This window comes from Wolffia australiana, chromosome 14, assembly GCF_029677425.1.
Source record: "Wolffia australiana isolate 7733 chromosome 14, ASM2967742v1".
NCBI classification, from domain to species: Eukaryota; Viridiplantae; Streptophyta; class Magnoliopsida; order Alismatales; family Araceae; genus Wolffia; species Wolffia australiana.
In genome coordinates, this window is record NC_135848.1 from 1171979 (window position 1) to 1197026 (window position 25048).

The following is a 25048-nucleotide window of genomic DNA, read 5'->3' on the forward strand; positions in this document are numbered from 1 at the left end:
AGAGAGGGAGAAAAAGAAGAAGAAGGAAGAAAAGAGAAGCATGTCGATTTAGGAGAAGGCAAAATGTATCAACAATGCCAGTTGGGCTCCATCCCTATCAGAACCATCTACATCTGCTTCTTCATCGACCATGATCGGTTCCTTTTGAAGAGAGGCAGTCCAATTTTTTGATACCTGTGGAATCGGCCGGAACCCCTTGTTGCACGTTGACCAGACCCACAACCAGAGAGATCTGTGGTCTTCATCGACCATGTCGGCTGCTTCACACTCTGCTTGATCATGGGATCTGTAGTTTGGTCCATGAGCTGAACACACGGCTACTCGCCGTGTGGGAACTGCTCAATGGCAAGAAGACCACCCAGGTCCTTTGGCTTTGTGACGAGCTACGCCGATAGCAGAATCATTTGCAAGGTGGCTGATCATAGTGACACGGCATCCATCCCAGACTGCATCAGTCGACGCGCTGGACACGATTACGGTGACGCCATCGCCCTCCGAGGCTGTCATGCTTGCACCCACACCCAGACTCACCATGTCCCCCGCCGCCGCACACGCCCACACGTGTGTCGTGTCGCCGCTCGCGACCGCACTTGAATACCCCGTGCCGCCCACAGCTGTCGTTGCTGCCAGACGCGTCTGCTCCGTGCCACGGTCACGCATCCTACAGCATCACCAGCGCACTCCGAATGACCTTCAACCTTGCCCTCGCCCTCCGTTCACCCACCTCATGGCACGTCTCTGCTTATCTACAAGTATTTTCCCCGGCCCAACTAAGACAATGACGATGAACACTGCCACCGATGAGGTACGTTGTTCCCCTTGCTCGTTAGTTATATAACGTCTTCTAGTATATTTTCACTGCATTCCATCGTGCTCAGGCTAGATTAGGTGAGAGAAACGATTGAGAAAACTACACCGTGAATGATTTCTTTGGTACGGGTCGAGCACATCCATAACGTGCGAGCCCCTACAAAATTATTCCATTCGGCGCCATAGTCACCGTTGTTGCTCCAGTCACCAGTCTCCCATGAGTCGGGCCTGCATGTACTCTCATCTTCGGCTTCATCGCATCACTTAGTTAGATTCACTTCGAGAATTATCCGTCGAACGACGCCATCGACGACGTCCGACATCATATGGCCTATTAGGCCCACTAGACCCTTAGCCCACTAAGGATTACCTCTCAGTCTCACATGGGATAAATCACTCATCCTCTCTCTCTCAGCCCTATATAAGGGCATGTATCCTTTCCTTTCTAATGAACCAAATCAATCCCTCTTCTCTTTTCCACAATTTTATTTTTAAATATTAAATGATGAGCTGATGCATGTCATTCATTTCATAAAAGATAAGAGAGAAAAGATGATTCCCTGATGTGACGATGTGTTTCTGCGGACAAAATCAGCATTGTTTTTGCTTTAACCCAATGGTGGTATTACACATGTGCACCACGTGTAACGCCACAAATATTGAATTTTAAGCTATAAAGAAATGATTTTTTTCTTCATTCCTTCCTCAATCATCACATTGCATTTATTGTGATTTTAATCCATTATTTTTCTGATTGCTCCAACTCACCTGCAAATTAAAAATAGTAAAAGTTGTCAGTCAATGATTGCGCATTATGGTATCGTGATTGTTTATGACATGATGACACCATTTTGTAATATTAGCTTATCTAATCATTGTCAAAACTCTTGATTGGTCGTGATTCAATTAAATCTGTAGGCCACAAGTGGTAAAAATGATTTTAAAACCCTGAATATATAAATTAATCTTTATAAACTAAATCCTGAGTCATAAAATATACTAAATATATATTTGGAATTATAAGTTCAATATCTCCATGAATATAATGTCAAAAAATTTAGAAAAATATATTTTGAGCTAGAAAATTAGTCTCATTAAGAATTTAATGTTGGGAAATCCTTAAAAATTCCATTTAATCTACAAAATCATAATTTTACTCTATAAATAGATTCAATAATTTTATGCTTCATAAAACACAAATAAATGATTGTTTTAATAATAATATTATGTATATTCCATATAAATAACCCATAAAATTTTCTGTTATTACTCCATTTAAACTTCTATTCTCCCTCCTTAATGGTTGTTCTAATACATTTTTGGTGGCCATAGTACATCAGTTTTTTTTCTCTTTCCTAATGGTGTCTGATTGATACATCAATTGTATGGATATGTTGGTTTGGAGAAGAAGAATTAATAGTATTATCAGGGGCCTTACCAAGTATTAGAATAATATTAGCGCATCAAATATAATTTATTAACCATTTTCTGTCATATATTTTTCTTGGTTATATTCAGGAAGACTGGTTAGATACATAACTTTCCAAGGTCACCAACCATGCCTCATAACACATTATGTATTCAAGAAGTTGACTTGTAAATGCCCTCATATCTAAGTTAGCCCATTTTTTGAAAGGAATAATGAATATTTATACAAGTGTGTACTACTACAAATATTTCTATTCATTCATAAAACTGATTTTAAAAATATGGACTAAACCGGACTCAGAGGAACATGAACCAAAGGGGAGGAGTTCATTGTTTCAAGAGAAGAGGTGATAGCATGCATCATGCACATTCATTTAAATCATCTTTCAGTATATTTATTGTATAATTTTCATGGTTATGATGCATGTTGTCATTATTTTATCATATTTTACCATTACCATGCCATTACAATTAGCAATAAGTTTTCATGAATTGAAGGTTAATTATATATTTTATTCATTTTTACCTATCTCAAGATGAAGCCATCTAAAACTAACCACATTTATTTATTTTACTTCTTTCAGGATACAAGTGGATGAACGAGGATGCAAGAGACGAATGTGAGGATTTGAAGAATCAAAGTTGTCCTTGTTTGACTTTTCAAGTAAAAGTACTGATTCCTATAAACTAACCATTTTCTATCTAATTATTTATTTCAGATGGCATGGTTTAAAGAAGATAAAAATTATAAACCAATTGAGAAATTTCATTAAAATGCTTAACAAATTAAACATACAATTTTTTTAAGTTATATTATTTTTTTTGGAGTTTAATAACTTTTTAGGGTCTAAAATGCAAAAAATATTATAGGCATGGGCCCACAGGAGCAGCTGACATGGATGCGCCAATTTCAAGGTATTTCTTCAAATCAACAAAGCTACATGGGCCCAGCACAAAACCTATGTGCCATGGTGTAAGCCATAGGCACCCAAGAGGATAGATTTGATACGAACATTCAGAAACAACATTTTATCCTCTTCCATAAATTGAAATATTTTCATATGGGGTTGTTGTTTTGAATTTGTATGTAGGTACACTCAGAAAAACATGAGTTCTCGGATGGCAATCTGACAATCAAGGCTTGGATCCCACTATGGATCCCATGACGTGTAGGACATGGCCTCTTCCACAATGACATGTGGCATCATCTCAATCATCTAAAGTTATTAAAAAATAATGGACTGCCAAGATACCTCATGTTCATATGAGTGTATTGAAGTTTTTTCTCTTCACAAGGAATATACCTCAGAAATCCTCAATCAATTGAACATGTATTCTTTTTTGTATGGTTCTAAAGAGAGTGATTTGCATTGTTGACTTAGTTACGCCCCTCTTGGTGCAAAAATATTGTCAATATATCAAAAGAAGTGGGAGAATCTTTGACAACATGCCATATTATTCCAAAAGAAAAGAATAAGGTGATTAAGGACTACTTTTTTGCGTTTTTGGTTAGAAAGATGTATTATTTGTTTATTTCAATTTATAATAGGTTAAAAATACATTTAGGTCATAAAAAATATATTAAAACTGAATATTCAATGTTTTTCCTCAAGTTTGTCATAATTTTTTTTAGGCAACTTCAGATACATTGTCCCACTGGTTTCTCAATCCGATTTCATGGCTTTGGTGGTAGTATGTGCAGATTTGAGTTATATTTTCACTGGTATATAATTATAGGAATTCTACGATTATTTGATCTCCCAAATCATTGTTTGAACGCCACATTTTCTTGTGAGTTGTGACATTTGGGTATTGTATTGTGAGACCATCTCAGTACTCAACTCGCCTAATTGCATCATTTTATAGCTTTGGAATCCTCTGGTACCATCCATGATTCATTAATTTAATTATGATATTATTCTTGGTCAATTTTTTTTCATTTTGACCGGATGTCCTTAATGGGATCATTTTTAAGCCTCGGCTTTGAAATTGTGATATAAATTTTAATATTGCCTAAAAAATGTTGAAAATATCAAACTATGGTTACTCTAAAGTGTATTCTTAAATCTGTTCCTCCCAAAACAAAACATGTTAAAGATGCCTAAAAACTTAATATAGGTCAAAATTAATTAGCTCTCAAATTTTAAATCAAAATCCTGAAAATAAAATAGATTTACTGAATTAAATTTGAAATAACTAAATATTAAAAATTACATCACTCTTCAATTTTCATAAAAAATGTGAATATCCTATCAAAATCCCTACTAAAAGGTTTGAAATTTGTATAACCCATATATGGGTAAGTATTAATCGCTGATCAATCAGTAAGATAGAGGCATGGAAAACTATAGCTAGAATTGAAAATTTTTCATGTATCAGTTTTGTTTCTGTGGCAGACACAAATGTGACTTGAAATATTTGTGATTAAATGATCATTTTGGGATAAAAATTTCTAGCTAGATTAAAGACACTTTGAAATAATTAATTTATAACTGAACATTTCCAAGCCTAAAAAATATCATATGGGAATTCTTAAGAAACTTATCAAATGGGTTTATAAGGGAAGAATGAAGAGGAAAGAGTAAACGGGATAAGCTGATGTTTACCTTCTTGAGTAAATGGGTAAGGCGGTAAACAACAAGGTAGAGTCAACTTACATTGCTCATATTGGAAGAATAAGAACCGTGCCAAGGATACTTTCTAGATTCTAAATGGAAAACCTCCCAAGCATGCTCAAGCCTAGATCACTGATGTCAAACAGTGTGAATCCAGTGATGGAGAACCACGGGGATAAGACACCACCAAGACCAGTTGATAACATTAAATTTGATAAATAAAATTAAGTTTTTATTCTTACTTTTTACTAAATATTTTTATATTTTCACTAGCATTATTCATTATTTAAGGATAAAATGAAAAATTAATGATTTATTTTTCTAACCTCTACTTTGGTATATATTATTGATTTTTTTAAACTAACCTGACTTGGCTCCTTGGAGTCAAGAGGATTTCTCACATCTTCTTGGAGTTTTTTTTTTTAAAACAGAAGTTATGTAAATGCAATGGTGGATTTGGGATGCAAATGAGAGGAAGATAGGAAATTAAGCGATCTAATTGATAATAATAAAAGGACCAATATACAAGAAGCCCACTTTAAAATCCCATTAAAACCTCCTTAAAGAATGGGTCTAGTAGAGGCAAGAATTATGGAACTAACCTACAGTTTGGATTTAAAAGGCCTGTTTTCAAAGCTGTAAAGGTGGGAACGTGGGTCTGGGATGGAAGCCAAGACATCCTAACCTTCCAAGTCCTTGGAATTAAATCCAATGGCTGGGAGAGCTAGGATACTTCTACTTATTCTCTTCTCTGCTCTCTTTGTATCTCATCTTGGATTTATGCTCCCCAATTCTTGTTGGAGGCCTTGTGCATCAAATTTGTTTGATACATTATTGTTCTAAAAGATTATGGGAGATAGATATGAAGGGTAATCAAAATTCTGAGAGAAATAGCACCACTTGGCCCTTGTGGGAAGTGACAACAAGGTTCATGTGAATTTTGTCACATTTTTCTCTAGAACACTATTGGATATCCTAGACTTCAGGATTTCTAACACATCAAAAAACACAGAAAAATTCCTCATGTAGAAAAAGTTACAGCACTCTCAGCCTAGTGCTAGCCCGGCGGAGCGCCGTGGCCCACTAATTGCGGCTGAAGGTTTTCTTCAATATTAATTCTTATTTTTTGCCTTAAAATTCTCCAAAAATTCCTTCAAAATCACATTTTATTATTATAACTTATCTAAAACAAAATAAATATGTATTTCATTTATTTAAATATTTTTAATTAGTTTTATTTATTTTATTGATTTTCCTATTTAGGAAATACTAAAAATCCATAAAAATGTAAAAATCACCTAAAAGAATTATTTTAAAATATATTACAAATAAATTTTACTCGCTCATTACCTGATCCTTGTGGATTCAACCATTACTTACCCTATTCTAGGTAAGGAAATTTTTATAAATATTGTTGCATAAATCAGACCCTTAAAACGACTTATTTAATCCAAATTCTGGTTAATCACCGCTCCTAAGATTAGTGTTTAAGACCATGTCACTTTAAAGGAAAAAGTTTGGGACCATGATAAGCTCTTAATCCACGGAACAAGTTGTTGAGCTACCTATCTATTCTGATCACATGTTATTTGATTGGATCATCAACACATGTGCAACCTTTCATATGACTCCTTATTTTAAGTTTCATAATTATTCTTCATATGAAGACACAGAAGGGTGTGCAATGCAGGGGGAAAGTCCTAATGGTCATAGGTATTGGCCATTTGAAAACTACATGCCTCAGTCTTATTAAACATGTATTATGTGTTCCCGTTCTCGAAGATCAGCAAATATCTCCACAAAGATTTGTAAAATATTTAAAACTTACTTTTTCCAAGACACCTAATGATTTATTTTTTATGATAAGAACAGAAGAGTTCACCTTTTAAAGTGAATAAAGGGTTCTTATATGCGAGTGATGAAGGTGGTGGTGGTTATACATCATGCTATGATGCTTAAGCACCAAATAGTGAAGTAGGCAAGTTGAGCAGATCAACATGATGCATTGTCCCCACAGCCACCCATCATTTGAAGCTTTGATACATATGTTCACAGTACTAGGTGAGGATGGGAATATTGTTAATTTTTACTTTGATACATGTCAATTTTCCAAGCACAAATTTACATCTTTTAATTGGAGAACTAAATGAAGTTTAGTGTCATTTGCTCTTATTCACTATTACATTTGGGGTCCATATTATACTACAGAATTAGAGTTTGCCATGGTTGTTCAAAAGTTCTTTTCCATAGTGAAGAATCAAATTTATACCTCTGTTAAATGCCTAAGTACTGATAATTCAAGGGACTTTATCAATGAAAATTTTTCCTCGTGCTTCAATGCACAAGATTAATTTGATAAGTCCAAATTTAGGGGTTTTATGTCATTGTTTTGATTCAGACTTAACCAACAATATTTATGAAAATTTTCTGCTTAAATACTCTATAATTAATATAGGGAAAGTAAGGGGTCGGTCCACAAAGAGGCAGAAATTTAATTTAAGATTTGTTTCTTTAGCTCGGGATGAAGAAAATGATTTTAAAAGTGAAATGCACAACTTCTGGGATTTTCTGGATTTTTTGGTTGTTTATATAATTTCCAATGATTTAAATTGAAGCACAAATGCAAAGAAATTCTCAAAAAATATTTTTACTATAATTTTCATAATTTTTCTTACCAAAATAAATTTAAAATAAATATTTTAATATTTTTCTGGAATTTAATTTACACCGAAAACCACTAGGAATATTAAAAATGAGAGTTAGATGTTTTTAAGACATTTTTATGTCAAAATGACTGTTAATTGATTATATGAATTTTTATGAGTTTTCCTAATTTTTTGGAAATTTTAAATGCAGACATGTTTTTCTATTTTTCTGATTTAACTGATTTTTAATACTTTAGATATACTAAAAATATAAAATTTACCTGTTCCGGTGATTGCCGGCGGTGATGGTAGCGGTGGTGGTGCGGCGGCGGCGGTGGCAGCAGAGGGCGGCAACAGAGGTGGCTGGGCGATGGCAGCAATGGTGGCACTGGCGGAGCCGCGTTGGCGGCAACGGCGGCGGAGCGGTGTTGGCAGCAGCGGCGATGGAGCAGTGTTGGCGGCAGCGGCGAGGGAGCAGCGGCAACGGCAGACCGGATGGGGCAGCGGGCCTAGTGCGGCCTGTATAGGGCTGGCCTTAGTGGGTCAGCCCACTAAGGCTCAGACCATATTGGCTAAGTCAAGAGTTAACCAAATGGGCTTAGCCCTGTTGGGCTTGACCCAATATGGTCAGGACTTAGCCGATTTGGCCAAGTCCTACACAGCGCTACCCTGTGCCTTGCAGTCCTATGCGCTGCTGGCACGCTGACCGGCAGGCAGACGGCTACCCCCTACGCCACAAGCGCTGCACGGCACTGCACGGCAGTGCATGATGGCAGCTAGAAGAGGGAAATTTTGAGTTTTGAAAGGATGAAAAGTGATATTTAATGCGATCTTTTTTGCGATGCGAAGTGGGGAAAGTTTGAGTATCTAAATGTTTTTAGAGACATAAATAAATGTTTTTAGATAGAGAAAAGGTCAAAATGAGAGTATAGAGAGAGAAAATGAAGATATAGAGATAGAAAATGAAGAAATGGTGTGGAGAGGGTTTCAGAGGGAATTGAACGGTGTAAATGAACGAGATTTTTTATGAGATTTTTTAGGGGATGAACCAAGGATATGGATGAAGGTCTAGATAGAGAAATAACCTATTATAGAGAGAAAATGCCGAAATGAGGAGATAGAGAGAGAAAATGAAGATATAGTGTAGAAGGAGTTTGGGATAGAATTTGAAGGTGCAAATGAAGAAGATTATTATGAAAATTTTAGGGGAGTAACTAGGGATATGGGTGAAGGTATATAGAGAATGTATAGAAAATGAGAGTGTTCAGAGTGAGAAAATGATGGATTTTAAGGGTAAATGGAAGGATAATGATGGGGAAGATAGAAATCTAAATCCTAAAATCTCAATGCAAGTTCATTGAGCCCTCTATGCTTCCTCTCAATTCTGTATCCTTATGTTTTTCCAGGATCAGACATTTTTCAATGCAAGCAAGAGATGAGATTAAGAGAAAACTTCAATAAATTTACATTTAGCAGGTTGAACAACCTGGATTCTGAAAATGCCTTATCCTGCTGGCTAGCCACTTCCTAGGCCACGTCCAGAATGAGGATAAATGAGGGGAAAAAATATATTTATACATTGGGAGAATTAAAGTACCCTTTGGGCATTTTCTATTCTCTTTTCTTGCCATTTTGCATATTTTTCTCCATTGGTTGAGAGCTTCTTCTTGTAATCTTTAGCTTCTTTCTTTATAAGGCTTTTGAGATCCCAATAAGCAGGTCAGGTAGTGGCCCATCTTCCTCAGATTTCTCTTTTGAAGGTCCAGAACTCCACTTGATCCTTTCAAGCCGCTTTGTAGAATCACTAAGCTCACAAATATTGTCCAACTCTTTAAGAGTTACCATCTTCTCATTCCTGTAAATTTCTGCACATCTAAAACTATATAATACTCATCATTACTACAATTGATTGACTTCAACAAAGTTAAGGATTTTAGTCAAAAATAACTGTAATGTGCAGAAATTAAACTTTATAGCTAGTGCATATATATTTAGTTAGTTCGAGTGATAACATGATAATTCTAAATTAATAATACCGAAAACATCTAAAATGTATGAAAATATACATGCATTTATCATGTTATCATAATGCATGGATCTTCTAGGTTTTATACACCATAACATAATAGAGTGGGGGAGAGGTGAATAGGTTATGTGACTATTACTGCTAAATCACCAATTAATTACGATGTGCCCAAGAAATTCTAGGGACAGGTAGTGTTAACATATTTACGTAGAATAAACAGGTTTTCATCCAAACCATTAGGTTATGGAGTCAGTTAGACCCAATGAAGTTCTATGATCATGCTTAGTGGAAGACAGATTTCAGTAAAAAATATTTGGATGCATAGCTTTTAAACATTTTTACAATCCAGTGGAGAAGTTCACCCAGATCTGTGAAAGTTATTTTATTGGGTTATTCACACACCCAAAAAAGGGTACAAGTTTTACCATATTGAACCATAAAGTTTTTGTGTTGGCTGGTGTGACATTTCATGAGGGGTGAAATATTCTTCAAGATTTCATAGGAGAAATCAAGTGGTATATATCCGCAACTGCCCAGAGTTTTGGAAAGTGTAACACATCTACTGCATGATAGTGTAGATGGAGACTTACAAAGCAGGTTGGATCAAGGTCTAAATTCCCAGCTCAGAATTGGGAATAACCTATTGCTTAAGATCAGATACCCTAAGCCCTTCTTGTAATTCCAGACAGAGAAGAAGCAATAAAGGAAGTTAAAAAGATCATGGAAAAGACAAATGAAACCAACGATCAACCGGTAGTTGATGACCAAGATGAGAGTATTGGATGACCTATTGTCATCTGAAAAGGTAGGAGACAGTGTACACATTAAATCAGATATCCACTCACCAATGTAGTTGAGTATCATCATCTGGAGCCACATTATTAATTTTATCCTAATAACCAAGACCCACCATGAAGCTATAAAGGATATGAACTCAAATAAAGCAATGGATTTTGATATGGAGGCATTAATCAAGAATAAGACATGGAAAAATTTTCTAATGCCATGTGGTAAATGTGTAGTAGGGTGTATATGGGTGTTCACCTTGAATTATAAGGTTGACAACAGTTTGAAAAAATACAAAGACCCTATAGAAGCTAAATACTACATACAAACCTACGAGATTGACTATAGAGAGATATTTGCACTTGTTACAAAGATTAACACGGTGCAGATCCTTATTTTAACTAGCATTGAACATAAGTTTGTCATTGTTGCAGTATGATGCGAATAACTCCTTTCTCCAGGTATATGGAACTACCTACAATGTATTATGAGACTGAATTAGGGAATAAAATGGATTAGTTATAAAATGCACTTTATGGTTTGAAGCAGTCTCCAAGAGTATGACTTGGAAAATTTTCATGCTTTCTAAAGACCATGCTTATCTTCACAATGGTGGCAACCATATGCTTTTCCTAAAGCACGCTAACTCTGGTAAAATCCTGATTTTACTGGTGTATGTTGATTACGTTATAATTACAGGTGATGACAAATCTCGAGAATTGATTGTTTAGCATCAAATTTTTTGAAACATTTGAAATCAAGTCACTTGCAAGACTGAGATAATTTCCTGGGTATTGAAGTCCCCTATTCTTCCTAAGGTATATTTATCTCACAATACAAGTATATTATTGATCTCCTTAAAGAAGAAAAGATGAGTGCCTGCAAACCCACTCTTGTACCCATCGACTAAATATAAAACTGGGTCTTTTCAAAGAAGAAACACAAGTGAAAAAAGGGTAATATCTGTTGTTGATTGGAAAACTCAAGCATTGGAATCATACGAGACCATATATGTCTTTTTAAGTTGTGTTATGGATCAGATTTATGGATAGCCCACGACATTCTCATTTTAAGGCAATGTATCTTAAATTGGCTTATTTGAAGGGCTCTGGAGGCGATAGAACCTTGTTCAGCCAAAATGGGAACACCATTGGGGAGATGTATATAGATGCATATTTTAATGTACAATGGTAGATGGACGATCCACTACATGGTACTACACATCCCTAGGAGGAAATGTGGTTATGTGGAGGAACAAGAAACAACCAATAATTGCATTATCTAGTGTGGAAGCTGAGCATATAGATTTAATCAAAGGTATTAGCGAGAATCTGTGGATAAGACGTATCCTTGTAGAGATTGGAACAGAAAATAAAAATCCCAAAGATGTGTATGTAAGGTAACAGTCAATATTATTCGTGATCATGTCCTACACGATAGAACAAAACATTTTAAGCTAAATAATCATTGCATGAGCAGAGAGAAAATCAACCAAAGACAGGTTCATATTTAGTATGTAAAGTCAGGAAATCAAGCTTTATATGTGCTTATTAAGGGAATAGCCAGATCTCTCTTAGACCATTCTTGAGTACGCTAGTGTTAGAAGCATGTACTCACCAGATTGAGGAGGGTGTTAAAGGCAATAAGTCCCCATTCATATTTTATTCTATCCCTTTCTCTTTCATCCTTTATTATTATTTATTATCTTTATTTTTTTGTAACTTTATGGGGTCCAATAATATCTGGGCCCCTCGTAACCCCATAAGTACGGGAGACAGTGTGTTAAGCGCTTGAGTCCTCTTCAATTCTCTCTCCAAAAACCCTACACAGCACCAAGGTCACTGCCAGATGAAGTTTTACACAAACATTTACCTTCTTCCCTAAAATAGGCATTTTTAGATTCTAATCTTTCACTTCATATTACCATATCTTGTGGTTGGATTCCTAAACAAGAATCTGATCCCCTAAATATTAAAGGGATCACAAAATCAATAGATTAAAACAGGATCGACCTTCATAGAAAATAACTCAACTTGATTTCAAATTAAGAAGCTCCATTTTATTTCTTATTTTATTTATTCTTTATTTTAAATTTATTAAAGAGGAGATAAACATAAAATATAAGTTTATCTTCATATTAACGAGGAAGTATCTATCAAATAAGAAGCTATTGATATGATTTATCCTATGATAGTGAGAAACATAATAAATAGATTGAGGAGATGTAGAAAAAAATCATAGAGGGAGATAAGAAGGAAGCCATATCATTAAGAGCCAATACAAAAGAAGGAGATAACAGAAATGACTTGGGGATAAAGCCTATCATAATTAGTCAGAGTAAATGGGGAAGAGATGGGTTCCTATGGACATTAAAAAGGGGTTGAAATTGTGTAAGATAGGCTAGGAAAAGGGGTGAAGATGATACATATATAGATTTCAAAGATACTTTTAGGTGGCCCCAAGAATTATTTATGTGATTAAGATTTAAGGAATACATATCTTTATCCCAGAGTAAGCTTCACCTGCTGGGTATCCAAGACACATAAGCAGGAGATGAAGAAAAATTAGGTGTATTAAGCACCATTGTAATTTATTTCACACCGATCAAAAAATATTTTTAAATTTTTTATCTTGCTCAGAGACATATTTAGAGATTGGTGTTTAGAGAAACAAGAGATGATTGGTGTTTAGAGATTGAATTAATCAAAGAGTTACAAGAGAGGATGAAAAGATAATAAGAATATCATACTAGTAAGGGATTCAATTATTATTAAATTCTAGATAATAAAATGTAGGAGTACTTATGAATATACGGATAGATGGAAGATAGTAAAGTAGTTACAGAGAAGAAAATTTTCAGGAAAGAGGGAAAAGCAAGTCAAAATGAAGGATAGTAAGTGGAAACTCGAAGTGTTTGTGGAAATGCCAAAATAAGAGAGAGAATCTTCATTTAGAATTTTATAATGTAATTATTTATTGAATTAGAAGCTTAAAATTGAGAGAATTTGGATGCATTTTCTAGATTTTATTTAATTAAAAATAAAGATAAAATGTAGAATGTTTGAAAAAGATGAACTCCGATTGTTCGAGGAAATTTCTAAAAGAGAGATAAAATATCTTAATATGAAATTTGTGCTCCAATTTTATGTGTGTATATTTTATGAATCTTTATGGACCATATAATTCTACATAAATGATTTTTGAAACATGTTGACCAAGTAAAAAAAATTTCCATGGAGGGTCAGCATTGGCTTCAAAACCTTTTACAAATGGCATCTTCCTCCAGATTACCTCTCTTTTCTATTCTTTCCTATCATTCTCTCATGTTTTTTCTTCAGGTCCAAGTCTGTCACCGCCTTTGAAAGAAATATTCAAATGGAAATGAAAATAAATGAGAGGAGATTCCTCCATTCACAGTTCAGAATGGTTTTCCATTAAATTGAAAAGAGATGATTGTAGAAGTGAACATAGAAGAATTTTATAGGTCAGGCTATGCACGAGTTCATTTTTTAATTAATTTTGAGATCATTCCTCTGGCTTCTTGTCGAAGTGGACTGCTGCCCTACTTCTTCATTGTCAAATCCATCAGCTGCCATGGAAAGGGCCCGAAAGTAAATTTTTTGACTAAATCACAACCATGGATCCCCTTTAGATACAATGGTCCTCGATCCACATTATCTATGCCTCATCATATGTCAACTCTATATGTTTTCTTCCATTCTTCCATGTGACCACCTATGATTGCCATTTAAAAAACACTACGGCCCCCAAGCCTCAGTCAGCTTCTCCTTTAAGCGCATTTGGCCTACCCACATTTCAGCTCTCAAATTTGGCGCGCATTGGCGGTGTTGCGGCCTATAGTGGCCTCAGCAATCATAGGTGCGGATATGGCTGCCAAAACACTCGAGCCTACGGTGGCAGCCAGCGGCCATCTTAGTGCTTTTGGCTATGGTTGCGGCATCGGCTATCAAAGTTCTCACACCTGCAGCTGCGGCTACAACTGTGGCATGTGGTTGCCTCAGCACCCACTACTGAAGCTGAGTATGAGGCTGCTACTCTTTGTCTCAAACCGCGTTGTCATTTTTTTACAAATTATTTTCTATAAGTACCTGAATATCCACCATTACCTCATAATTAATCCACTAATTTTTTTCTTACCAATAAGGGTCAAACATTATACTGCACTTAAAATGTTGAGGTTATATTCATCGGCCCCTTCATGCAGAAATTGTGCCAAATTCAGGAAAAAAATAAAAAAATATATCAAAGAGGTGAATTAATTCATGAAAAGTGATTATTCACCAAACACAGAGACATGCACCATTATCCAATGTTTAAGACATGATATGACCTTTAAATCATAATTTGCATGTATGAATTTAGATTTATCAGAAGGGTCAGGTCATAGAATGTGGTGGTGAAGTGGAGGTTAACACGGGTCACTCATCAATCTTTAGTACTTCAACCCTTTGATTTTCATGTATGTTCTGATACCTTACCAGGTACCCTTGCCATTTGGGACTTGCCCAAACATTGTCTAATACCATAGTTTGTAGCATCTAAAATATATTCATGTTCTGTTCTAATAGTTTAACTTTTTAATGCGTACTTATGTTAAAAGATGAAGGGACTTTCAAAGTTGGGTCATATTATTACTCAAGTTTTTGAATTTATTTTACCCCCCCTCCCCCCCAACTTATATTGACAAATATTTTTCTTCAAAATATGATAGTTGATAGAAGAGATCCCCTTGGTATTTCATGCATGGACCTCAATGCATAATAAATGGGTAATTTCAAGAAATAAAATCATTACAAACCTGAGGGGTAGTCTTCTCCATACGACATGCCCTTGTTTTCATTTTTTCTTAGCCTCCTAATGATTTACTATCATTTTAAAATAAATTTTATGCAATTAAATATAGAAAGAACACCAACAAACTTAAAGGAAAACTAAATAAGAAATGATATAAGAAATTTAGTTATCAGTGTTGTTGAACGGAAAACCATTCAATAACACAATATTGAAAAAATAACAAAAAATTGGAAAAAAATTCACCACTATTTTAACTCAAACAAGATGGGAAAATTCCTAAAAGAAAGATTCACTCATGGCTTAAAAAATAAATGTAAATTATGGTCAATAGGCATATAATAAAAAGTTATATCTCAAAGCTCCTTTCATAGCTAGCTTGCTCCAAATTGTTGATGATCGGCATACTCTTATTGGAAGATCGAGCATCGTATATTTAAAAATTAACTTTTGAAAGATATGACCAACTTAGGAGAAGAAGTTACAAAATATATGGAATGGTGGTGCCATCCTATACTCAATATCGTTTTTTATCTTTAAGCTGATCAATAGGTTGTGCTGAAAATCATTAATTTTTTTATTTTTAATTATATTCATTTTTCCTTCATATATTTCAAAGAAATATCATCATCATTACTCATGGAAAAATTAGTTACATATTCTATGATATTTCAATTGAAAATTACCTTTCCCATGACTACCTTCATTCAAAAGTAAAATCTACGTATGGAGAATATCATCATCATCCCCTTCTTCAAATATCATACAAATGTCACATATTATTTCATCCAGATCACCCCAATAGTACTCTATTTTTAATTTTCTTCTAAATCTGTTGTTGGATAATAATGCATGTCGATTCAATGCAGTAATTTGTAGCAGATCAACATAACATCGAGTGGAGGACTTGCTTACAGCACCCTCCATATTTTTCTATTCATTTTCAGTGTTTCTGCTTAGGAGATAATTTAACATCCTCTTTTTGTCCTTGTTTGAAGTCAGTCACATCGTTTTTTACTTTCTGGGGATGCTGATCACATGGTTTTCGTTGACTTTCAGGTTGACAATATCCATGATTTTCCCTTTGAAACTCCAAAACTGGACATTCTTCTTCTGCATGATCATAAGTACAGTACACAGAACAATATGAAGAGACAATTTTGGAATTTTCATGCCTTTGTTTTTATTTGTTTGATTAGCGTGATAAGAAAGGTTGCAGAAAAGTGGTGGACGGTAAAAAAATTGTCCCATATGATCATGTGGGAACTTTTACTTGTAAAGCTAAGAGGATGAGTCCAAGAAGTTACCTGATAAGGTTAATGTTTGTTTGAAAATGTTAGAAGTTGAAGAAATCAACACCATGATGATCTAGATTGGCGTAAAAGGTTGGGACACATAGATTTTAGATCCCTGACTTAACTGCCGCGCCATAAGATGGTCCTTATACCCCCCTTGAATGAAGACCGTAAACAAGTCGTGTAATGATTATATTGCTAGAAAGAAATTGTGGAACTCCTTCCAAATACATAACTCACGTACAGATCCACCAGTCCATTGGAACTGATTAATGGGAATATATGTATCCCGATATCTTCCGCTAAATTAGCTGGACACATACCTCTATATTGTTGATTGATGGCTTCTGAGGCCTGATGGGGATGTCAATTTTGAAGCAAAAGTCTGATTCTATTAAGGCTTTTAAGAGATTCAAAGGTTTCGAAGAGGCAGAGACGAAGGAGAACAGTAGGTGCTTAAATACTGATTTTTTCATAGCCCAAGGTGGGCAAGAAGCAACTTACTACCCCCTATTCACCTCGACAGGGTAAGATCACTTGGAAGAAGAATATGAACATAGTTTCCTCTGATTAGAATCCTGTTAAAAAGTAAGTTATTATATTTGGATCGCAGGGGTAATCAGTGAATATTTGACTTGATCGATTAAACGGATTTGCTGCTAATATCCTGAATGAGCGCCCCCCAACTGCCTCCCCTATATGAATCATGGACTGGCAGGAGGCCAGATGTGGGGGCACATAAGAGTGTTTGGTCGTATTGCCTGCCTTCGTCAACACTCTCTGTGAAATTTTAGTTAAGAAACATAAGCAAGGTTATGATCTTCATCGGCTAGGAAGTTGTTGAAGATTCAGAGCATATTTATTTAAATGCATACGCATCTTTTAAGAGAGAGGGATGCGAGACATGCGAGAGGAGATACAGGAAACTGAAAAGAATAATACTTCAGAATCGGTATTGCCACCATCGAGATGCTGACCAATAGGTGAGATTTTAAAAGAGAAAAATGTCGATGGTGAGATAATCGGACGCAATACCAGATTAGTGGCTAAACGCTTTCTAACGAAGCAAGGATCTGGTTTGAAGAAGTGTATGCACCTGTTGGTAGGATGGAAACTATTTGTGTCTTAATGGTTCTTGCAGCTCAAAGGAGGTGGAAACGTGAAATCTGCCTTCCTCAAAGAGACGTTTTTGATGAAGAATTTTATGTAAATGCACCAATGATACACGAATATTGATGAGCATCTGATCTTGCTTGATTTTACCAATAACTCTCCAGAAGATACAGTATCCGTGAATATAATTCAGTTCGTAGAGATCATAACAGAACGCTCATATTCACTAATCATGGATAAACAGTTTGTTGGACGATAGCCAACAGAACGACTTAGCCTATTATTGTGTTGTTTAAATTTGGTCTTGTTTCCGTTGCGGAATAGCTGATGTTTTCGAAGCTCGCCTTATCTCTTCTCTCGGAGATCTCTCGTGTGGTGCCATCGCGACTCCGATCATCAAGAGTTTAGCGCCTTCAGAATATGAAAAAGAACTGCCTCAATAATAAATAAGACGAATAAAGATCCGAATATTGCGATTTAAAGTTCACATGAGTAAAAAACATAAAAAATGTCGCATTGTTCTAACCCAAGAGGTGCATAGATAGGCTAACCCACTAAGTTCCGGGCGCAATTCTGCAGCACTTGGTCACTTTCATTAAATTCCTTAGTAAGAAAGTATCTCTAAGACTTCAGATGAAGAAAATTAGTAAAAAGGTACGCTCGGTCCAATTTTTCTTCATGACTGCTATTGAGATTCAAAATAAGGTTGCGGGATGATCATTTCTTGATCATAGAAATATAGTCACCGTTGACATCATTCCGTGTCTAGAAAAAGATGCCTTTTGTGACGAGCAAAAACCCTTGCGATCAGCTAAATATAATCTCCGACTTTAAAACTGATAAAGATGATCAGAGGACGTTGTCATTAAGAACGCAGGCCAGAAACCATATGATAAGCTGACTGACAAACAAAAACGTAAGGAGGCAGATAGACAGAGAGAACAGTTCCCGCATAGCGGATTCATCAGAAGGGAAACATCAATATCAGTGCATGCTCCGCTTTATGTGTTTGTTATTTTCTGTTATCACTCTCGAGCTGTTGTCCGCAAAAGGAAACTGATTGATTATGTACTACGATTTAAATCAGGCAAAGAGTGTGGGAATGTGGTAACGTGTTGGATTGGACTGCCAGGCAACTAGACACCGATCGCGAGAGCGCACACCCACAGCACAAATTCGTGCTGGACGACGCCAGTCGATAGCAAGGTGAGCCTCACAGCTGTGTGCCTGTCCTTTTGCTCGAAGAACCCTGAACCGCCCTTTTTTATTTTATATTCTTTTATTTTCTACCGTTTTTTTATTCTTTGTTCTCTATTCTTTCCTTCAATTTTTATGTATTTCTGAGAAATATCAAGTCTATCCCGCTTGAAGTTGGAGCTTTCCTGCCCATTCTTTCGCCGCCCCCCTCTCTCTCATACCGTCGCATCACTGATGTCACTCTTGCCGTCATTTTCCACTGCTTTGGTCTTCGGATCTCGCCAGCAGCACTATTTCGTTCTGGCTTCCTTGTAGATGTGTCCTGTCTCTCTCTCACACACCCGCTCTCACTCTCTCTCTCTAGACTTCATGGATTCTAGAAGTAGGCGTTTCATTGCAAGTTCTCGAACGAATTGGTGAAGAGAGTACAGGACGAGGTATAACCTTGTTCCCCTCAAAGCTCTTCTTTTCTGGTTGTTCGCGAATCTCCGATATGATCATCTGCCGTTGGAGTGCCTTTCTTCTATGCCTCCTGCTTCTACTGCGCTGCTCCGAGGCAAGAATTATAACCCAAGGTACGTTCTTTTTCACGCCAATTTTTCTAGGAACGATCGAGCTGCTTACCAATCCTTGTCTGTACAGGCAGAGAAAGAGTTCCCGGTGTTTCGTTGAAGTCGAAGGGAGATGAAGGAATGATGGTGAAGATAAGGGTCGGGTCCAGGCCGCCTCATTGTGAGAGAATGTGCCAGGGGTGCGGCCACTGCGATCCAGTCCAAGTGCCCGCGGTCCCCATGGCTCGCGTCGGTGGGCTCTCCTTCCGTCGCGACGACGGTAGCTCAAACTACAAGCCCGTCAGCTGGAAATGCAAGTGCGGGGATCTCATCTTGAACCCATGATCCCCCCTTTCCCGGCCATGCCCTCAACTCTCTCTTTAGTTTTGCGAGATGGGTAGAGAGAGAATGTGGGCTACTCATCAATTGAATGGCCCTATCGTTGTTGATTACTCACTCGTTCTTGATTCTGTAAAGCGCGCTATCGTCCTGGGGGATACGAATACATAATTCTTATAGGGTATGTTGAGCGGAAACTGCGGAATTTGAGTTTGATTTTGGTATGAAGTTTTCGCACTCTCTCTAGGCTTCCCAATTGGGTGGAGAGAGAATGTGGCTTATTAATCGTAGGAATAACGCTATCGAAAAATCACCATGTACACATATCTGTACTGCATGTTGAGCTGAAACTTAAGAATTTGCGAATAACTTCGCTAGATTTTGCCCGTAAAAGTCGAACCTCCCGGTTATTGTCGAATTATTTATGACTACGCAAGAAACGAAAAGCGGGATCAGAGGAAAGCAGAGCCTCTATTCTGAGCACTCCTATCTTTCTCGTCACTCTTCCTTGAGCTGTCCATTCAACGAGAGGCAGGCTTCTCTCTCTCTCTCTCTCTCTCTCTCTCTCTCTCTCTCTCTCTCTCTCTCTCTCTCTCTCTCTCTCTCTCTTCGTCTTCTCCGCGCCAGGAGCTAGTGAAAAAATGAAGCCCTAAAGGAAATGTTCACCTGTCCCCTCATTTGCCAAAATGGCTGGTGGTTGACATTGAATTTAATGCAGGAAATCATTACATTCTGTCCCAACTCAATCCTGAACATAAACCATCGACCTAGGGCTCCTCGTCCTTTGTTGACCGTACTAGACCACGGTAGGACTCTAGTTTTATCGTAATGACTTATATGAAACATACTTTCTGTGTAATTATTATTTAGATATATTTATATTTTCTGGGTTCTTTTTTACTTTTATTCGTTCGATCAATATCGATGTTACTTCTCAATCAAATTGAAGTGCTGTGACGGAAAAAGAAAATCGTAACTATATACTCTTGTGTAGAGATCAGAGAAAATCTAACGTTCGTAAACAAATCTTCCGTGGCAAAAACACTCCCGTTCTGAGAAGCTAAAGCCACGAAAACATTACTGTCATCAGATTATGGTAACGAGTAAATCTATTTTATTTGACGTTCTCGATTGGCAAGGACGCTAAGCGCGCAAAGAAGATCAGAATTTATGCTGATGAGTGGAAAGCAGCAACAAAAATCCAGAAAATGAATCGAGTATAGAGCACGCCGAGGGGGTTGGAGTGGATTGACTAGGTACAGTACACTACAGTAAATTTTGATGAGAACACGATAGGGGCGAAATCCGAAAACCCAGTTTCTGACCATGTCGCATGACAAAAGATCCTCAGCGACGGGTGTGGGATAAGTCTTATCAGAGAAATCTTTGACTTTGGTCGACCTGAATACCACTGTGACTGAGAAATGGTAAATTCAAGGAGGTAAATGTTACAGTAGGAAATATGGCAATTTACCCCTGCTGGAAGAACAGACAGCTTTTGCGGTCTGCATCTACAGTTGAAAACACTTCACGACTCCTGTTGCGCATGAACTAAAAAAAGAGAGAGCAGCAGCTGAGGAAACAATTCAGCATGTGCCAACCGAGAAGAATAACCGCCAGGTCTTGTAAGATTAATCTTGATTATTCCTTTAAAAAAGGGTCAGTTATGATAGTGTCTGATATCTGTGATAAGACAGCCAATCTATACTACTATAAAGCAAATACATGTGCGCCTCTGGCCTCTGATTGGCTGACAAAATAGTGGGAGAGATGAGAGAGAGTGAGAGCGCCTCACGCGCCTCCTTTCCCGGCCTCCCGCGCCCCTCCCCCCCGCCGCCCCGCCCTTCGAGGCCTTCTGGACGCTTCTGGACGCTGATTGGCTGACTGAGCGGCGAAATGATGGTGCTCGCGAAGGAGAAGCAGAAGCAGCAGCTCAGATCTCTGCTGGCGATCTCCGTGGAGGCCGCGGAATCTCAAAATCAGTGCGCTCGATCCGATTCTGGCAATCATAGCGTTGATCAGCAGTTGCGGAATCCGAATAGCTTCTGATCTCAAAGAATCGCCGAGAAAATCTGCCCACTAGAAGAGGCGCAAAGAAGAAGAAGACGAAGAAGGACAACGGAGAAGTTTCTGCCTCTCCAGGCATCTCCAAGAATAGGAAGAGAGGCGACGATGCGGAGACGAAGAACAGGAATAAGAAAAAGAACAAGATTAAGAACAAGAAGAAGAACGCGAAGACCGAAGCAGAGGAAGAGATTTCTACGAGCGAGAAGAAGGATGATCTTCTCTTCTGTGGTTTGATCCGATTAAAATCTGCAGAGATGAAGACGCAGGCACGAAGGTGTACGTGTTGGGGAATTCTGTACTACTCGACGGAAGACGAGAGCTTCTTCCAGGGCTGCGGGACTGTGACCGAACTCGACTGCATGATATTCCGTGAGAGCGGCAAATTCACAGGAATCGCCGTTGTTTCATTCAAGGTCCGCCTTCTCTCTATCTGATAGTTTATGAATTCATCTCCGTAGACTGAGATTTTCACATGGTTTGAGCGCAGATGGAAGCAGCCACGAAGAGGGCCTTGCGCTCGGTTGCTCTGACAGGTATGATCAAATTCGTTGATATTTATCTTCTTTGTTCAAAATTTGCTGATATTTTTCTACTTTCATCTAAATTCGCTGAGATTTATCTACTTTGATCTAAATTCCCTGAGACGTATCTACTTTGATCCAAACTCACCGGAATTTATCTACTTTGATCCAAATTCGTTGAGATTTATCCACCTTGCCCTAAATTCGCTGAGATTTATCTATTTTGATCAAAATTTGCTGATATTTATCTACTTTGGTCAAAATTTTCTGCAATTTATCTACTTGGATCCAAATTAGCTGATTTATCTACTTTGATCTGAATTCGCTGCGACTTATCTACTGTCACCAAAAAAATCGCTAGGGTTTTATCTACTTTGATCGAAATTAGCTGAGATTTATCTACTTTAGTCTAAATTCGCTGAGATTTATCTATTTTGGTCAAAATTCGCTAATATTTATCAACTGTCCCCAAAAAATTTGCTGGGATTTATCTACTTCGATCCAAATTCGCTGAGATTTATCTTCTTTGGTATAAATTCACTGAGATTTATCTATTTTGATCAAAGTTCGCTCATATTTATCTACTTTGATCAAAATTCACTGCAATTTATCTACTTTGATTCAAATTAGCTGATTTATCTACTTCGATCCAAATTCGCTGAGATTTATCTGCTGTCCCCAAATAATTTTACCAGATGGTTAGGGTTGATATTGACCAGTTTGTGGAGCCTTTGACAGCTGCCTACAGTTCATTGTTGAACGGAAGATATCAAAGTGTTTCTTTTTTTTTGAAGAAACAGAAGAGATCAAAGTTGGGCACGAAGCTCATGTCATGAGATTCTTATTGGAATTTTCCGCGGTTGTGGGGATTGAAAATTATGTATTTTTATGGAAGGAATGAGCCTCAAGGTGATATTGTTAGCCAAAATGAAACAGCTCGCTCTTGATTATTGGGTTCTGCAGGGAAGAAGATTTCTCCACCCTTAATGAAAGAAAGCACACGTAATTCTTTTGCGCAACTATTTGCATGTTTCTTGCAACCTTCTTTGTCATTTGACCGTTGAACTTTGAACTTGGATCATTTCTGCTCGAATAAATATCTGGCTGACATGAATCATAAGCGAAATGGAAGACAAGACTCAGTTCAATTCGCGAAACCCATGTATATTGAGTGGTCATTGGCCGAGATGAAGGTCGTGGCAGGAGGGGAGGGGGTGCATATGTTTACGAATGCTCTCTCCCCGGTGACAACGTCGCGGTGAGGGACCTGAAGCGTGGGTTCGTGGCGTCAAACTCGAAGGATTACTCGGTGAAGGAGGTGGCGAGCTTCACCCCGCAGGTTATCATCACGAACTCAAAGGATTACTCGCCCCTCCTTCCTCCACCGGCAGCCAAGGAAAATCCACAAGCTTTTGTTCTATGTGCTTCGTCAAAGTGGCTGAAGATGGGATTTTTTTCCTCTCTCCAATGTCCCTGCCTTTTCTCCTCTCTCTCTATAGATGTTTATCCTTTTTTTTTATTTTTTAAGTTTTCCAAAATCTGGGGATGATTTGTTGTTAACCTTTATGATTTAAAGAATTTGAGATACCGATCTATGACTTATAGAACAACTGATGCCCAAAACCCGGTTTAAAAGAAATAAAAAATGGCCCTGCTTTCTCTCACCTCTCTCTCTACCCTAGACGAGCCTTGCGAGCGGGCCCCACTAGTATCTAGTATCGAGATAAAATTGGGACGGTTAGGGAACGGCGTCCAGGACATGGACGGGAGTGTGATGTGGAATTCACCAGGATATCGTGTCCTAGGATTTAAAAAATTTCGTCACTTTTTTATTCACCCATTGTATACAAAAAAGAGAGCTGTCGTCTCATCCTTGTCATGCCACTGGACGGCAACTCAGTGATAGGACACAAAAGGATAATCAATAATTAAATATTGTAATTATTTAATTTTAACATTTTCTAATCCCTCTTCCTGTTTCCCTCCCCTAGTAAAAGAGAGAGATTTTCTCCCTACCCAGTATAGGATGACGGTATCGGGACGCATGTTGAATTGGGTATCGTAGAGTACTATTCTGATATCCGGTTATCAGATGACAATATCGGATATCAGTTGCTACAGTAACGATATCAGATATCGGATCTCAGAGTTGGATATCGGATTTCGATATCCAACAAATTAATCCTTGTAAAAATAAGGTGATTAGCTGAAACTTGTAAGTCAGAATGGGTTGGAGAGGAAATTCTTTCGGCCAGCAGGTAATTAGAGAATCTTTTAAATATATAAATAGCTTCATAAAATATATATGCTTCAAAATTTTTGTTTTCTTCCATTCAAAAATGTTGTATACGTATGTCGATATCCGAATATTGACATACATATACAACACCCAAATGTTTTCTTCCATATGAGATAATAAAATTCAGAGTTTACTCTGAATGGAAGTAAACATTTGGGTGTTGTATACGTATGTTGATGTCCGGATATTGGCTCCAATATCCGGATATAGGATTGTATCCTAGATCCGCCCGTCCGTAGCCTAGTCCATATCCGTCGCGATATCTGTTATAGATAGGAATGTCGATATCAGTTGGATATTCGATATCCAGTATCAGAAATCACCTTGTCATTTACCAAATATCAGATATCGGATATGGAACGAATATCGGATAACTGCCTATCACTACCCTCCCCTCTCTCTAATGGGAAATGTTTAAATGCCTTCCCTCTCTCTCTTCTTTGACTTTTCTTCTCCTTCTCTTTTCTCTTTTCTCTTTTCTTCTCTCTCTCACGTTCTTTCTCTTTCTCCTCCCTCAGCCCCCTTCTTTGACTTTTCGTCTCCC

General features: G+C 37.3%; 2 protein-coding genes across 5 annotated transcripts; both read left to right on the forward strand.

The window, feature by feature from the left end:
- The first annotated feature begins 19220 nt into the window (after positions 1-19220).
- LOC144712013 (EPIDERMAL PATTERNING FACTOR-like protein) lies at positions 19221-19623 on the forward strand. The gene is made up of 2 exons (XM_078586188.1): positions 19221-19302; positions 19370-19623. The coding sequence occupies exons 1-2, from the start codon at positions 19221-19223 to the stop codon at positions 19621-19623; spliced, it is 336 nt and encodes a 111-aa protein (XP_078442314.1).
- A 1750-nt stretch (positions 19624-21373) lies between these two features.
- LOC144712446 (phragmoplastin interacting protein 1-like) lies at positions 21374-23233 on the forward strand. Of its 4 annotated transcripts, none has more exons than XR_013583796.1 (3): positions 21374-22097; positions 22172-22217; positions 22901-23233. XR_013583796.1 is itself a non-coding variant. In XM_078586728.1 (3 exons), exons 1-3 carry the CDS (start codon positions 21939-21941, stop codon positions 23039-23041), a joined length of 303 nt encoding a protein of 100 aa, XP_078442854.1. In that variant the 5' UTR covers positions 21374-21938; the 3' UTR covers positions 23042-23233. The 4 variants fall into 4 exon arrangements, 3 of the variants coding, with proteins under 3 accessions (XP_078442854.1, XP_078442852.1, XP_078442853.1); XM_078586728.1 differs by having other exon boundaries at positions 22944-23233; XM_078586726.1 differs by having other exon boundaries at positions 23000-23233.
- The last annotated feature ends 1815 nt before the right edge of the window (positions 23234-25048 follow it).

Excerpts from the sequence above, each read along its gene's own strand:
- LOC144712013 (XM_078586188.1), top strand. The coding sequence starts at position 19,221 with ATGATCATCTGCCGTTGGAGTGCCTTTCTTCTATGCCTCCTGCTTCTA. Across the intron at positions 19,303-19,369 it reads GGCAAGAATTATAACCCAAG|GCAGAGAAAGAGTTCCCGGT; the intron begins GTACGTTCTTTT and ends TTGTCTGTACAG.
- LOC144712446 (XM_078586726.1), top strand. The coding sequence starts at position 21,939 with ATGAAGACGCAGGCACGAAGGTGTACGTGTTGGGGAATTCTGTACTAC. Across the intron at positions 22,098-22,171 it reads TCGCCGTTGTTTCATTCAAG|ATGGAAGCAGCCACGAAGAG; the intron begins GTCCGCCTTCTC and ends GTTTGAGCGCAG. Across the intron at positions 22,218-22,999 it reads GCGCTCGGTTGCTCTGACAG|AAACAGAAGAGATCAAAGTT; the intron begins GTATGATCAAAT and ends TTTTTTTTGAAG.